Below are 13135 nucleotides of genomic sequence, written 5' to 3'. Positions count from 1 at the left end.
GGGAAGGGTGGTGGGGGAGGAGTGGGGGAGAGGGAGAGGGAGAAAGTAAAAAACAGAGATTAAAAAAAGAAGACCGGCACCGGAAGAGATGATTGGCGCCGGAATCGGCGACGGAGATGGTGGCCGACGACGGAGGTGGTGGTGGGTTGGGGTGGGGGAGGAAAAAGAAGAAAAGGGGAAGGGGATTTTTTTGTGTATCTATATCTATATAAATTTGAGAAGGGATTTTTAGGAACAAGCCTCCACAACCCTTCCCACTCTCAACTCTATTTTCCTAGCATTTCACATTTATCTTATTTCGTAAAAAATATCATGGGCACATTACATCCCCACGTTTCCCTCGAATAGAGGTGTCAAAATGGGTGACTTGGGCGGGTTTGGGTTGGGTAAAATGGGTAATGGGTATAAGTGAGTCAACTCATTTATACCCAATTAATTAGATGGGTATAAATGGGTAAGTCAAAAAATGAATTGGGTAACCCAATTATCCATTTATAACCCATTTATTTTAACTTTTTGTAAACTCATTTAAATTCATTTTTGCAAACTAAGTTATCAATTTATACCACTCTTTGTACCCATCATTAGTTTTAAATATTTATTTATAATATTCAATAAACTTAATTACCAATTTTTTTTCATTTATACTCTATGTCACAAAATTACCTATTATTTAATAATTGAATAATAAGAATATAAAAATTTGAACTAAGTGCTATAAAAATTAATATAAAAACTTAATCCAAAAATTTTGAACCCTAACATTTTTTTCATATATAAATTTAAAATTTCATTTTAGAAAGATAAGAAAATAGGCTAAAATTTATTATAAATTAATAATGCTGAAAAATGAGTAAGTTAACAAACTAAGAGAAAATAAAATAATAAGATAAAACCAACAAATAATAATAATAATAATAATGAAACAAAAGTAATTAACATCATGACAAAATGAAAAAATAGAAAAAAAAAATGGGTGGGGGAAAAGAAGAGACTTGGGGGGAAGAGAATTCTAAATGGGTTAATTGGGTTTGATGGGTTACCCAATAATACCCATTTATTAAATGGGTATTATTGGGTAACCCATTTATACCCATATACAAAAATTTAAGATACCCATACCCATCTATTCATGGGCGGATATGGGTAAATTTAATTAAGTGGGTTGATTTGCCACCTCTACCCTCAAATAAGGAGTTAATTTCAACTAACACTCCCACGTCCCCTCAAACAAAAATTTAACTTCCACTTACATTAAAACTGTTTCCACTTACCCGTGCGTCAGATGGTTGTGGTACTACTACTGATTCCCATTTTCCAGTGAGTTGAAGAGCATTGACGAGAATAAAGATAGCCCCTAATTCAACGGAATTGAAGATAGCACATGATCTTTTCCAACTACCACGGAGCAAAAATATACTTGGTACTACTTTTGGGAATTACTCTTAAAACCCTTCCAATCAACTTCCTTCTCGAACCTCTCAAATTAACTTCATAATAGAACATGGCCGTTTACAGGCATGTCAACAATGCCTAAATTTCAAACTCGCAAGATTGCAAAGGAGGAAACATCTGCTAACAAAACAAAAAGGACGCCACAACGGTCCCGCACAAGAATTGGAACAGTTCCAACAACTTTGCGTCGACGAAAGAAAAATCTCACATCAACTACGATGGATAAAATCTCGACTACACCGACTCAAACGCCGCGCCAATCAAATTATAAGTTTCGGTACTATTTATTCTTTAATATTGATATTTTCATTGTATTTTCAATTATTAATAATATTCTCAATATTGTAATATTATTGTTGTTTCCATACTAATCCTTGCTGGCTCAATCAACAGAGTATGGTACTATGGATTTTATGTGAGTTTAGGCATTTAGACATATAGTTCTCATTGTATTAGTAATTAATCAGATTAGTCCCGGAACATGGTCATAGATTTGATTAGGGAAAACGTTATTTTTTCATTAAATGTCTACCTAAATGTCTTCCCATTAATGCTATTATTTCTACGCACAAAGCGCTAAAAGTTTGGAACAAAAATGGAGATCAAGATAATTTCTCCAGTCACCTCGAGTGACTATCTAGACTTAGAGACAAATAGCTTGGGAAACTGACGAGGGACTAATGTAACATTCTTTTTTTTCTTTTGAAAAAAATATAAAAGTAAGGTAATGTGAATTAACTGAAACATTATAATGAACAAGAAATGCAGTTTGCATTTATTGCAGAAGTTTTTGGTGGAAGATCATGCTTAAAGTGCTTCACTATAGCTCTTTAAATTTGACAAAGATAATGAGTAATTCCCAAAAGTATACTACGTCCCACATTATGGCTGAAAAACTGATCATATCATGAGTTGTCCTCATGATGTGACTTATGTAGGTTTTTTCCCAAACCGTTAATATGGTAGCATATTGTTGTAGTACTATTAATTCTGATCACGAAAAATAGTAGTACTATTAATTATGAGTTGTGATCTTTGGAGTTTCTTCGTTTCTTTGAAATAAGATGTTCTGAAGGTTGACATTAAGAGATTACTACTAGCGGGTAGGTTCATTTTTTGTGTTTTGGCTTTTTTTTTTTGGCAGATTTTGTGTCTTACTGCATTACATGTCCTTGGGCTGCTTAAATCTGGATTATGCTGTGGAAAGTTGGAATCGTGCAAGACAAAAATGTTGACGATCGAGAGAAAGAGCAAAAAAAAAAAAAAGGGAATAGATTCAAAAAATAATTCTTGCAAAAACATATGAGACAATGGCACCTAAGAATCTTGCAAAACATTGCTTACGAGAACATATGAGACAATGACGCCTAAAAATTAATATACTTTTTAGGTGTAATCTTATGGACAGTAATCTTATTATCAAAATAGAAGTTTCGGTACTATTTATTCTTTGAATATTGACATTTTCATTGTAATTTCAATTATTACTAATATTTTCAATATTATAATATGATTGTTGTTTCCATTGTTTACAAGTTCCGGTACTATACTTCGCTTTTCAAGACAGGCATGCACGATTCATGTTTCGTTGTGATGCTTTTTATCTTAGAGATTTAAAAACAAAGGTATACATTATTTATATGTATATTTTTTTACACAATATTATTTACAAACTGTCTAAAACAAAAGATAATTTTGAACTATGTATGCTTTTAATTGTCAGAAAAGTGGAGGTGCATTGTTCGACCACCAATTAATTCATGCAAAAATCGTGCATTCTCATTTATAGTGTGAACTCCACAAAAAACAACAGAATTAATTAAATCCTCAATACTGGCGTTCGTACTCAGAGTTGACTGGTGTGAAGAATGTTTACACCTTCGTAGAAGATTATCAAATCAAAGGCAAAATGTCTGTAAGTATTTCATTTACTTATCAAATTAAATATTCAATTATATTTAATTGGACCCTTATGTCGTTCAATTTATGATATAGATTTCTATTTTTTTTTCAGGATCCAACCTTCATCGAAATGATCGTTTATAAATAATGAAGATGTTTTTATCATATATTGAACTATTGTTACAAAGTTTCATTTTTTTAAAATATACTTTCATGTGTCCGTGATTATAATATTTTACTATTTTTAAATTCTTTCATATATTGTAATTTTTTTTTAATAATGTAGGCACCGTGCGTAGCACGGGTATTCACACTAGTTATTTTAAAGTGTGTAAGTTAAAAACTTTGATAAGTTTTTTGGAGTTTCTGTAGCAAAAGTTATTAAAAAATTAATATTATACAAACTTGCTAAAAACTTGAGATTCCAAACAGGCCCTTAATCTAAGTATAGAGAGGCCGGTGAGAACTAAACTACCATCGAACCAGACGAATACACTGTATACCCATCTAAATTTTTTTAAAAATCACTTAATGTGACAATTGCTTTAAATGATTTATTGATAGCCACCAGCTTTTGGACTAGTGGTTATATACTTATATCAACTGTGTTGTGTGACGTGAAAAATGATGCGTAGACCGAGTCTACAAAAGCAGTACTCATTTGGATCGGGGAAAAGAATTCTATGCATTTCACACGAATTTGACCCGCATTTCATTTACATCTTTCTACGTTTTTTCACATTATCTAAATGGTATTTACACATTAGTCCTCCGTTTAAACTTTAAAGTCGCAACGTCAACAAGAGAATCGGATCAAGGGAAGACTTCCCCAGTCCTCCCTTATAAATACCCCCTCCTCCGCTCCCCAATTTCTTGCTACACTCTCGCCTGTTTTGAGAGACTATTAAAAAAAAAAAAAACAATCAAAGACTGGAGAGACGAAGAAGAAGATCTTTCCCTTTTTTGTTTCTGGAGATACTGTAAGTGATTTCCTGCTTTATTGCCTTTCTTGTTTTCTTTCTTTCTACATTTATATGTATCTACAGATTTGTTGCTTTTAGCTGGTCAACTGTTTTTTGGTTTCTAGTATTTAATCTAATTATCTGCTTTTTAGGGCTTTCAAATCTGTATATGGGCGTTGTTTAATCGGTTTCTTTCTTTCTTTCCTTCTTATATGTAGTCCTTTAATCTTGTCTACAGGAGTTGTATTGATGTTGCCATGGATAATTTCAATAAAGATTCTAGCTTTGCAACAAATTACCTTACCAAACTAGTTAGCATACATGTTTATACCCGTGAGCCTGCTAGGCTCATGCCTGCTCTCTCTCTCTCTCTCCTTTTGTCAGATTTGTCGTCCTTTTTGCAGAGAAACTTGAATACCTGACGTGGTATTGAAGTTTTTAAGTTAGGACTTGGGTTTACTTTTTGACTCCCTGCTTCATATAATATGTTCGGCTTTTCTTTACTCCACGTGTAAGACCCTAAAGGATTTGCTCTTCTGTCCCTGTGTATGCCTAAAATCTGCATCTTCACGGTTTTATAATTTCAGTCCTTGAATCCATTTTCAGCTCTTTCCTGGGGTAGTTTGACTACTATACTTGATGCAAGTTCCCAATCTTATATACTCCCCCCTGAAGCGCCTTTCCTCATCTGGGGAATAATGCTTTATTGAGGGGCATTTAACCTCCACTGAATATATTCCATGGCTGGCTGAGAATAAATCTATGACATGGGCTACTTTCTTCAACCATTTTGTCTCGCATCCTCACATTGTTAGTAGTTAAACTGTTCTACAGAAACTCGTTCTCTAGCATAGATAGTTTGTCTACTCTCTTCCAATCATGGTTACTGCCTTTTCTGAGAAAGGTCCTTCCAACCAAGTTTGACAGTTTCTGGTGTTGTCTTGGGTCTGCAGAGTGTTTGGGACAAAGGCATAAGAAGTTGCACTTCGTAACCCCTGAAAAGTTTTCAGATTTACCCAAGGAAATGGAGGTCTTTGGCAAATCTATGTTAGCCGTTCCTACAAATGTTATTTATCTGTCGAGCATTCTTGGTCAAGATGGCCCAGACAGTGTCCACAAGTGTGACTGGAAATGCGAGAATGAACACATATGTGGGAACATGTATCGCTGCAAACTAACTGGATTGACTCACATTTGCGACAAAAACTGTAACCAGAGAATTCTGTATGATAACCACAGCTCTCTTTGCAGAGTTAGCAGGCAGATTTTCCCTCTAACCCCAGCTGAGGAACAGGCTGTGAAAGGTGTTCGGAGAAAGCTTGATGCTGAGAGTTCTGCACCTGACAGCTGTGCTTTTAAGCGCAGGCGGGATGCACAATTTCAACCCTCCCCGTTTGAGAGATCATTCTCTGCTGTTGGTCCAATCTGCAGTCAAGTTGGAGATGGCATGGATATGAGCTAGAGATTATGACTGATTTGTTCATGTCCCTTGTCTCTTTTCTGTGTTAGTTTTCTTTTTTCTGGGACTAGTATTAATGACAGAACTGATATGAGCACCTAAATGGCAGACTTGACTGTCTTGCCTGTATGTAGGAAGAAACTTATATTCGACTGTCCTTTATTTGAGCGCAACTCTTTCAACACCTTAGTTCCTTTTTAGGAATTTGGGTAATATTTAGTTGAGTTGCACTCTATGCCTAATCAAATTTTGAACCTTGACAGGCTCATGGTTCTAGTAGAAGATATATTACTCTTTGTTTTGGTGGGGCAATAATGCATGTAGCATGTACTACTGCTCCTTTCCAATAGTGCTTCTCCTTTGATTCTATTTTGGATGTGCATTTGTCTGGTTAATGTGGGTTGGGAACGACTATATCTGTTTTCAGAACTGAGGTAGAATGCAGATATTTTAATCTTCTTTTCTCTGTGGATCGGGGATCTATGATGACTTGATGAAAGCAATTGCATATTTGCTCCTTAGTGTCATTTTGCAGGAAGCCAGTACAACTGGAGCATTTTATTTTGGGATCTTTTGAAACTTGCCTATTATAGAATATTTATATTTGACTTTATGGTTATGTCTGCTGTTTGAGGAAGGGGATGAATATGTTTTTCAACATTTATCTTGCACTGTCTTGTGCTTTCCTCTTCTGCTTGTTCTGTGAAGTCATTCCTGAAGTTTTTCTTGTTTTGCAGGGATTGTGGGATGAACAACTCTGGAGAATTCTGAATTAGCTTATTTTGTTGTCATACATTCTTGCTGCATAAGTTTATTGTCAGGGCTTTGAGGTGTTATCTGATTGTGACTTTTGTTCTTTCTGGTGCAGGATAAAACTTTCGTCTGTTGTGCGGCATGTGGCGGTAAAATGATCTCTGTCTTGAGTCTGGAATTCGGTACTTGCTGTCTTGCCACATTAACCAGATCCATGTGAGTGCTTTTAGGTTGTCAAGTGGAGTTTATATGCCTGCTTTTGTACCTTCAATCTTCTGTTCTTCTGTTCAGGATTTCCTTGAAGATATGTTACTGGGCAATATCTGATGACCTTGAACTTCAAGGTCATCTTGATGGCCAATGTTCATTAATCTACTCAATGGTTGAAGCACTTCAAGGCAACTCTACATGTTTAAGAGTGATGAACCTGTTAAAGCTTCAACCTCAATCACCTGAGGCCTTGATGCCATCCTTTTGAATTTTAGCTTGGACTTCAACTGTTTCCCTCTTACTGTAAAGGCTCTGGCAGCATTTTTGGTCCTTCTTGTTGAGTTTTATCAGTCCTGCTTATCTGGAAGTGTGCACGTCTACTACTCTGGAAGCATGCTGAATGAGCTACGGGGACCACTGTAGCTCTGGCACTTGAGAGTAAAAAATATTTTGACAGTTTGAACCTGAATCTTGAGGTAGCTTCTAAGTTTCTTATCCCGGTGTAACTAGAATCTGAATATTGGTAGGTTTAGTTTGTAGGATTCTACACGCTTATGGTAACATGTTTATAATGAGGCCCGTGATCTGCTTGCTTTTTCTTGTTTGTTTAGCTGATCCAGAATGATATTCTTCTTTTTTTAAGGCTGTGTAATAATGGTTATATAACAGTCCTGGATTTACGGAGTGTTGAGATTGTTGATTATGCTTCTAATACGGATTGTCGAAAGTCTGAGGGCCCCAAGGTTGTTCTTGTCTCTTTGTCTGATTTTTGTTTGTTGCGTGCAAGCTTTTTGCTAAGAGCTTGTTGGTAGGTGAAGGTGGTGTTTGCAATTTTGTTCATTTTATTACTCAGAATGGTTACCTGGTATTCTATTTAAGTGCTCATTGGTTATTCCATCAGAGAAGTTTTTATTTGGTAACTTAATTCTGAGTGCTGTCATGGTGGCTCTGGGATGGCGCAATGGAAATTTCTACTTATTTTATTGTTATTATTATTTTGGTGGCTTTGGGATGGCGTCAGGAGGGTGTTAAGAATAAGCTAATCGGTCAGTTAGAAAACGGGCGTAAAGCAACCCCCTGAATCACACACATGAAAACAGCTTCAGTTTGTTCTGATCCCATCTCTTTGCTGCAATGATGCGGCAAGGAAGTTGCGATCAGAGACCAGTGAAGCATGCATGCCTATGAGTAGGAGAATATCTGCTTGTTTAATCATGCAAGTTATACTACATTTGCTTCAACTTGTATTTCAAGAAAGTTGCAGTTGAGGGACTTAGCATTAGACTAGGAGGGGATCACCGCGATCGCGCGGTGTTAATTTCATGTTGCCCAGAAAATGCCCAAATTTTCAAGTGGAGATATCATAAATCGTATGCATTGCATTTAAGTTATTTGGTTATAAAATGATTAAGCTTTTAAATAAGCAATGTTGTAAGAAAATGCGAGTAAATAAAGGTTTGCATTTACCATGGTGTCGAGAAAAAGATTTAAAAGAAAATAATTGAAGCGAATAAAATTGAAGCTCATCAGTATGATTTTGCTTCATGTAGAGATGGGATGAAGTATTGGGAGAAGTAAATGGGAGATTCAAAAATATTAAATAATGAGTAAACACTATTAATTTTTTCAATTATTCTGTGGAGCATTGATTAGCTATGGTGGTTTTAAATTTACAACGAGCATTAATTTTGATGTGGTTCAATCATTTCTATATTGTTTATCCAATTCTTTGCATGTAGCATGAAAATCGGAACAACCAACGCAACAACTCTGGTCAGGAGAATGAAAGTGTGATACATGGTATGAAGTAGGTGTACACTGAGAATGAAGGGGGTTCATATTTTTTAAAAAGGATCCTCTGTGCAACAATCTATCTTCACAGTCAATGGAAACGTTCCCTTACCGAAGTTTATTGTTGGGAGAATGAAATAACCAGTTGACAAATAGAAAGGTGGAATTCTTGGCGCACTTGAGTTTCATGCCATAACAGGCCATTTATATGAAATTAATTACTGATTAATTACTGATTATGCAGAAAAAGGTAGCAGGAAAACGGTGAAAGCATACAAATTGCCCAATCCTGGCCATCTAACTTGCAAATTGTTGTGATGACAGATGTTGAATTATTTGGCACTTCAGTGTCATTAAGAATACAACACACCGTAACTGGACAAAATTAGGAAGTACATAATAGGTCCAATATACACAATATGATGCATTGAAACAAAAGTTGTTCACTATCTTTACAAACAAAACCTCTTATTTAAAATGTAAAAGGTACATAATGTCTACAATAATGTGTATCCAAAAATGAGGCTAATAAATAATCACTATAGATCCATGCAGGACAGACATAGAAATAATTCCAATCTTGATTCTAGGGGTGCTTGACATTTCAATCATGATAATGCAAGGGAAACGGTAAGAGTTGTTTCACTCTTCGAGCTTTGACTCATTGCTAAGCAAAACAAGCCAAACAAATCATTAAGCATTCTCTCAAATAATTTACTTAATTTGATCTCAAGCCACACAATCAAATAACAGTAAGTATAAAGATATCTGATTGGGCCTAGAACAACAAAGCCTAAAGAAATGTCAGATGTTTTAAATGAGGTCCTTTAATCTCCATATCTTGACTAATAACCTGCACATAGAACAACAGAAACATATTTCAAGGAAAGTGAAGAAAATTCTCTTAACAAATTTAGCAAGTCAGCAAAATGTTGAACTCAAAGTCATAGCTTAGGAAATCCTCATCAATCCATTTTAGCTGTGAGGGGTAAAGACAAGTTACATTAAATAGCTATCAATGATACAGTCAACCAAACACAGTAGCTCTAGTATGGTAAAAAAATATTGAAATGGTCAAATAATAGTGAATTTCCCAAAGAATAGGAAACTTAAATGACCAATGCCTATCTTAGCGCCAAGTAACCCAAGGGTCTTTCTTGAAACTCAATTTCTAGCTTTTTCTTAACATTTTAATCATTACAGTAATGACCATAATGATTTCAGTATCAGTATTTCAACTTGCACTTTTTCGCACACATTTCTTCTTTTCTTTTACGTCCCTCCTCATACTGCCAATGCCTCTCATCCTTTTTTCAACAAGTTTATACTTATAAATATTGAAGTTCAAGAAATGAACCCAAAAGGTTAAAGATGAAATATACAAATTAATTACCAAGTAAAACTTACTCTTAACAACAAAAGTGTAATCAATCTATAAAATTAATCAATGAAAAGAAACTAATGATTCGTTATTCAAAAGTCACCTAGTTTAAGATATTCTCACCTATCAATTAAACAGAAACTCAATTAATTAGAACTTATACTATCATTAAAACCCAAAAAAGGAAAAATAACAATAAAAGGTGAACAAACACCTACTTAAAGGTTATCTTCACCATTTGTTTATTCCTGGACCACAAATAAAGATTGCTTCTTCCTGTATTGGATACCAGAAAAAGAAGAAAGAAGAAAGAAAAGGTCAGAGATAAAAATCTTATGGGGAAAAATTTATCCCTGAAAAACTGCAATGGCAAAGTACCTTCAGTTGTGTAGACAATCATCTCTCTCATCTTACTCTCAAACATATACTACTTTAGAAATATTGACTTGTTCTAAAAGATGCAGAGACAGAAATTGCATGAAGACCAGATCCCATATTCAGTGAAAAAACAAGAAAAGAACAAAAGGACTCAACTTTTAACTGAGCAAAAAATGATTCCTGAACCAGTTTAGAGGTTTCTTCGAAAAATCTTAAAACTTCTCTGCAAAAGTGAAAGTGAAAAGTCTTAACCTTGACCCTTTTGTTCCATATTAGTTAATGTTATTTATCATCTAACTTCTGATTTAACAGATGCACTTGATATAATTTTGGCAGATTTCATTTTGACAGGTAAAAGGATTCACTCAAAGCTAGTATTTAAAAGAAGAATATTAAAATCTAAAAAAAAAAGGCCCAAAGTACTGTGAAAAAAATAGGAGTAGGAGTTTTACCACAATTTTTTGCCATCCTCCAAAAACCTCTGTCATAGAGGGAAAGGTCACAAATTGAAAAGGAAAACAAACCAGAGCAAAAAACTTGTGAGCTAAAAAGTTTCTTACCACAGAGGTTGTTCTTCATTTTCTTCCTTACTCTGTAAAAATGCAAATTGTAATATGAGAGTATAAACGAAGTAAAAAGACGGGAAAAATCACAGATGAATGTGCGCCAAGAAAAGAAGCAATCAGTGTTTCTATAACAGGGGCTCTAGAATGCATAGGTGTTTTAGGAATTAAATGCTTCTAGAATGCTTTAAGAAACCACTATAACTCATACTTTCTGTCAAACGGCACCAGAAAAAATGTTTACAGAGGAAAACATTGATGTTCAAGCCTATTTTTTAGCTAAAACCTAATAAATTCATCTTCCTTTCTATAAAAATAATAGTATAATCCAATGAACTAACAGACAAAATAAAAACTTCAAGTGATTTGAGAGTAGAGACCGAAATTAAAAGGACAAAGTTTTTATCGGCAAAAAATAAATAAACAAATAAATCAATTGATAAATAAAGCAGAACAGACCTTTTGAGGACAGAAATGGATGGAATATATCCACAAGTACTTGCATTTGCATCCCATAAAAGTTTTCATCTTTTTCTTGCAAAGATAATACTATAAAAATTAGGAAATTGGATAAATAAAACATAAGAGACATAAAATAAAATAAAAAATCTTAAGATATAAAGATTAGAAGATCAAAGTTCTTATCGCTAAGAAAATAATTGAGTAACAGAGATATTAAACCAAGCTTTATTAATTATTAAGCAAATAAAGACCATTGGAAGAACAGAGAAAAGTTGAATAAATCTACAAGTTATTTGTAGCTCATCTCATCTAAAAAGATCAGAAACAAAAGCCAAAAAATTGAAGGTCATCTGTGGCTGTTGTTGACCTTAATTTTCAGAGAAAACAATACGGGGAAAATCGGAGAGGTATGGAAGAAATGTTGGTCCGCTGGTGAGTTTGATAAGAGAAGAAACTAAGTGATAGGGACGGAGAGTGTTTACCAAGCCCTAGTCCCAATCGTACAAAAATCAGAGGAGAAAAAAGATAAGAATTTGATGGTAGTAATCCTCGAGCCACTAACCAACCTTCAATTGATGTGATTTTCTCTGCTACTGCACGTCTTAGATTGGATCCAGTGGATAAAGAACAAACACATATAGAAAAGAGAGTTCGTGTAAATGAAAAATCGGAGGGGTAAACCAAGGGACTAAAACCCAATCAGACGAAAGAGAGAGAGGAGAACAGCGATGAACAAGGGAGAAAGAGAACCCTTCTAAATTGTGATGTATTGAGCCATGCGCTAGTCCCATCCTCGACAGAATACGTCAGAAAGAAAGAAAACCCTCCAATATTTCTCTAGTTGGGCACGTGATTTTGGCATGAGGAGGACGACCACATTTTAACCAATGACAGCTTGACACATCAGCAGACGACTACTCTTTTGCTACAGTAATGGTGGCCGGTTCTAGAGTTCTCTGCTACTGCACGTCTTAGATTGGATCCAGTGGATAAAGAACAAACACATATAGAAAAGAGAGTTCGTGTAAATGAAAAATCGGAGGTGTAAACCAAGGGACTAAAACCCAATCAGACGAAAGAGAGAGAGGAGAACAGCGATGAACAAGGGAGAAAGAGAACCCTTCTAAATTGTTATGTATCGAGCGATGCGCTAGTCCCATCCTCGGCAGAATACGTCAGAAAGAAAGAAAACCCTCCAATATTTCTCTAGTTGGGCACGTGATTTTGGCATGAGGAGGACGACCACATTTTAACCAATGACAGCTTGACACATCAGCAGACGACCACTCTTTTGCCAAAACTCATTCGTGCTTTTACTATATAGGTAGATAAATCAGTTGTTAAAACACCAAGGTTCAGCTACAGTAATGGTGGCCGGTTCTAGAGTGCTCTGCTAAACCAGTAATTCATCTTCCGAATCTGTTGAATATGAATTCCGGGACAAGAAATTCACCAAAAATATGGTAAAACAGTCGAGGCATTGATAGAAGTAACAAAGTGGCAGTGGATCTACATATGTTAGGAGGCTCTGTACTAGTTAAATCTCTTGATGAGATTGGATTAATGTACGAGTAAATTTTATATACACTGTCAGTGTATAGCAAATTTTGAATTTAAAATTCAAATTTTACATATGTACCTATATAACAGTGCATATAAGATTAATCCGTAATTATAATAGTTCCATGCGAACCTTCAAAGGAAAATGATAGACGGGTACGGAATCCGATCTTCAATATGAAGTAACGTCGTCACTGTAATTATTTATAATTGGGAACACACCTCCTAGAGTCTGCGAGTATACCTAGAGTTCAAACAT

The 13135-nt window shown here is 35.0% G+C and overlaps 1 protein-coding gene and 1 long non-coding RNA gene across 6 annotated transcripts; one reads left to right on the top strand and one right to left on the bottom strand.

The window, feature by feature from the left end:
• The first annotated feature begins 4163 nt into the window (after nucleotides 1–4163).
• LOC113729838 (uncharacterized) lies at nucleotides 4164–7468 on the top strand. 4 transcript variants are annotated; one of them, XR_011840008.1, is made up of 4 exons: nucleotides 4164–4337; nucleotides 5273–5823; nucleotides 6647–6747; nucleotides 6823–7468. XR_011840008.1 is itself a non-coding variant. In XM_072077970.1 (3 exons), the coding sequence occupies exon 2, from the start codon at nucleotides 5344–5346 to the stop codon at nucleotides 5779–5781; it is 438 nt and encodes a 145-aa protein (XP_071934071.1). In that variant the 5' UTR covers nucleotides 4164–4337; nucleotides 5273–5343; the 3' UTR covers nucleotides 5782–5823; nucleotides 6647–6893. The 4 variants fall into 4 exon arrangements, 1 of the variants encoding a protein (XP_071934071.1); XR_011840007.1 differs by having other exon boundaries at nucleotides 6516–6747; XR_011840006.1 differs by having other exon boundaries at nucleotides 5273–6747.
• Nucleotides 7469–8925: 1457 nt separating this feature from the next.
• On the bottom strand, nucleotides 8926–12588 carry LOC140036485 (uncharacterized). Of its 2 annotated transcripts, XR_011840005.1 has the most exons (5): nucleotides 11883–12583; nucleotides 11314–11388; nucleotides 10852–10883; nucleotides 10132–10772; nucleotides 8926–9385 (listed from the first exon to the last, which is right to left on the bottom strand). It is a non-coding gene; the product is annotated as an uncharacterized lncRNA (long non-coding RNA). The 2 variants fall into 2 exon arrangements; XR_011840004.1 differs by having other exon boundaries at nucleotides 8926–10772; nucleotides 11883–12588.
• Between the last annotated feature and the right edge of the window lie 547 nt (nucleotides 12589–13135).

Source organism: Coffea arabica, chromosome 2e (genome assembly GCF_036785885.1).
Source record: "Coffea arabica cultivar ET-39 chromosome 2e, Coffea Arabica ET-39 HiFi, whole genome shotgun sequence".
NCBI classification, from domain to species: domain Eukaryota; kingdom Viridiplantae; phylum Streptophyta; class Magnoliopsida; order Gentianales; family Rubiaceae; genus Coffea; species Coffea arabica.
Note: the sequence above shows the minus strand (reverse complement) of the source record. Positions and strands in the feature narration are given on the sequence as shown.

Coding starts and splice junctions, on each gene's coding strand:
- LOC113729838 (XM_072077970.1), top strand. CDS start 5,344: ATGGAGGTCTTTGGCAAATCTATGTTAGCCGTTCCTACAAATGTTATT.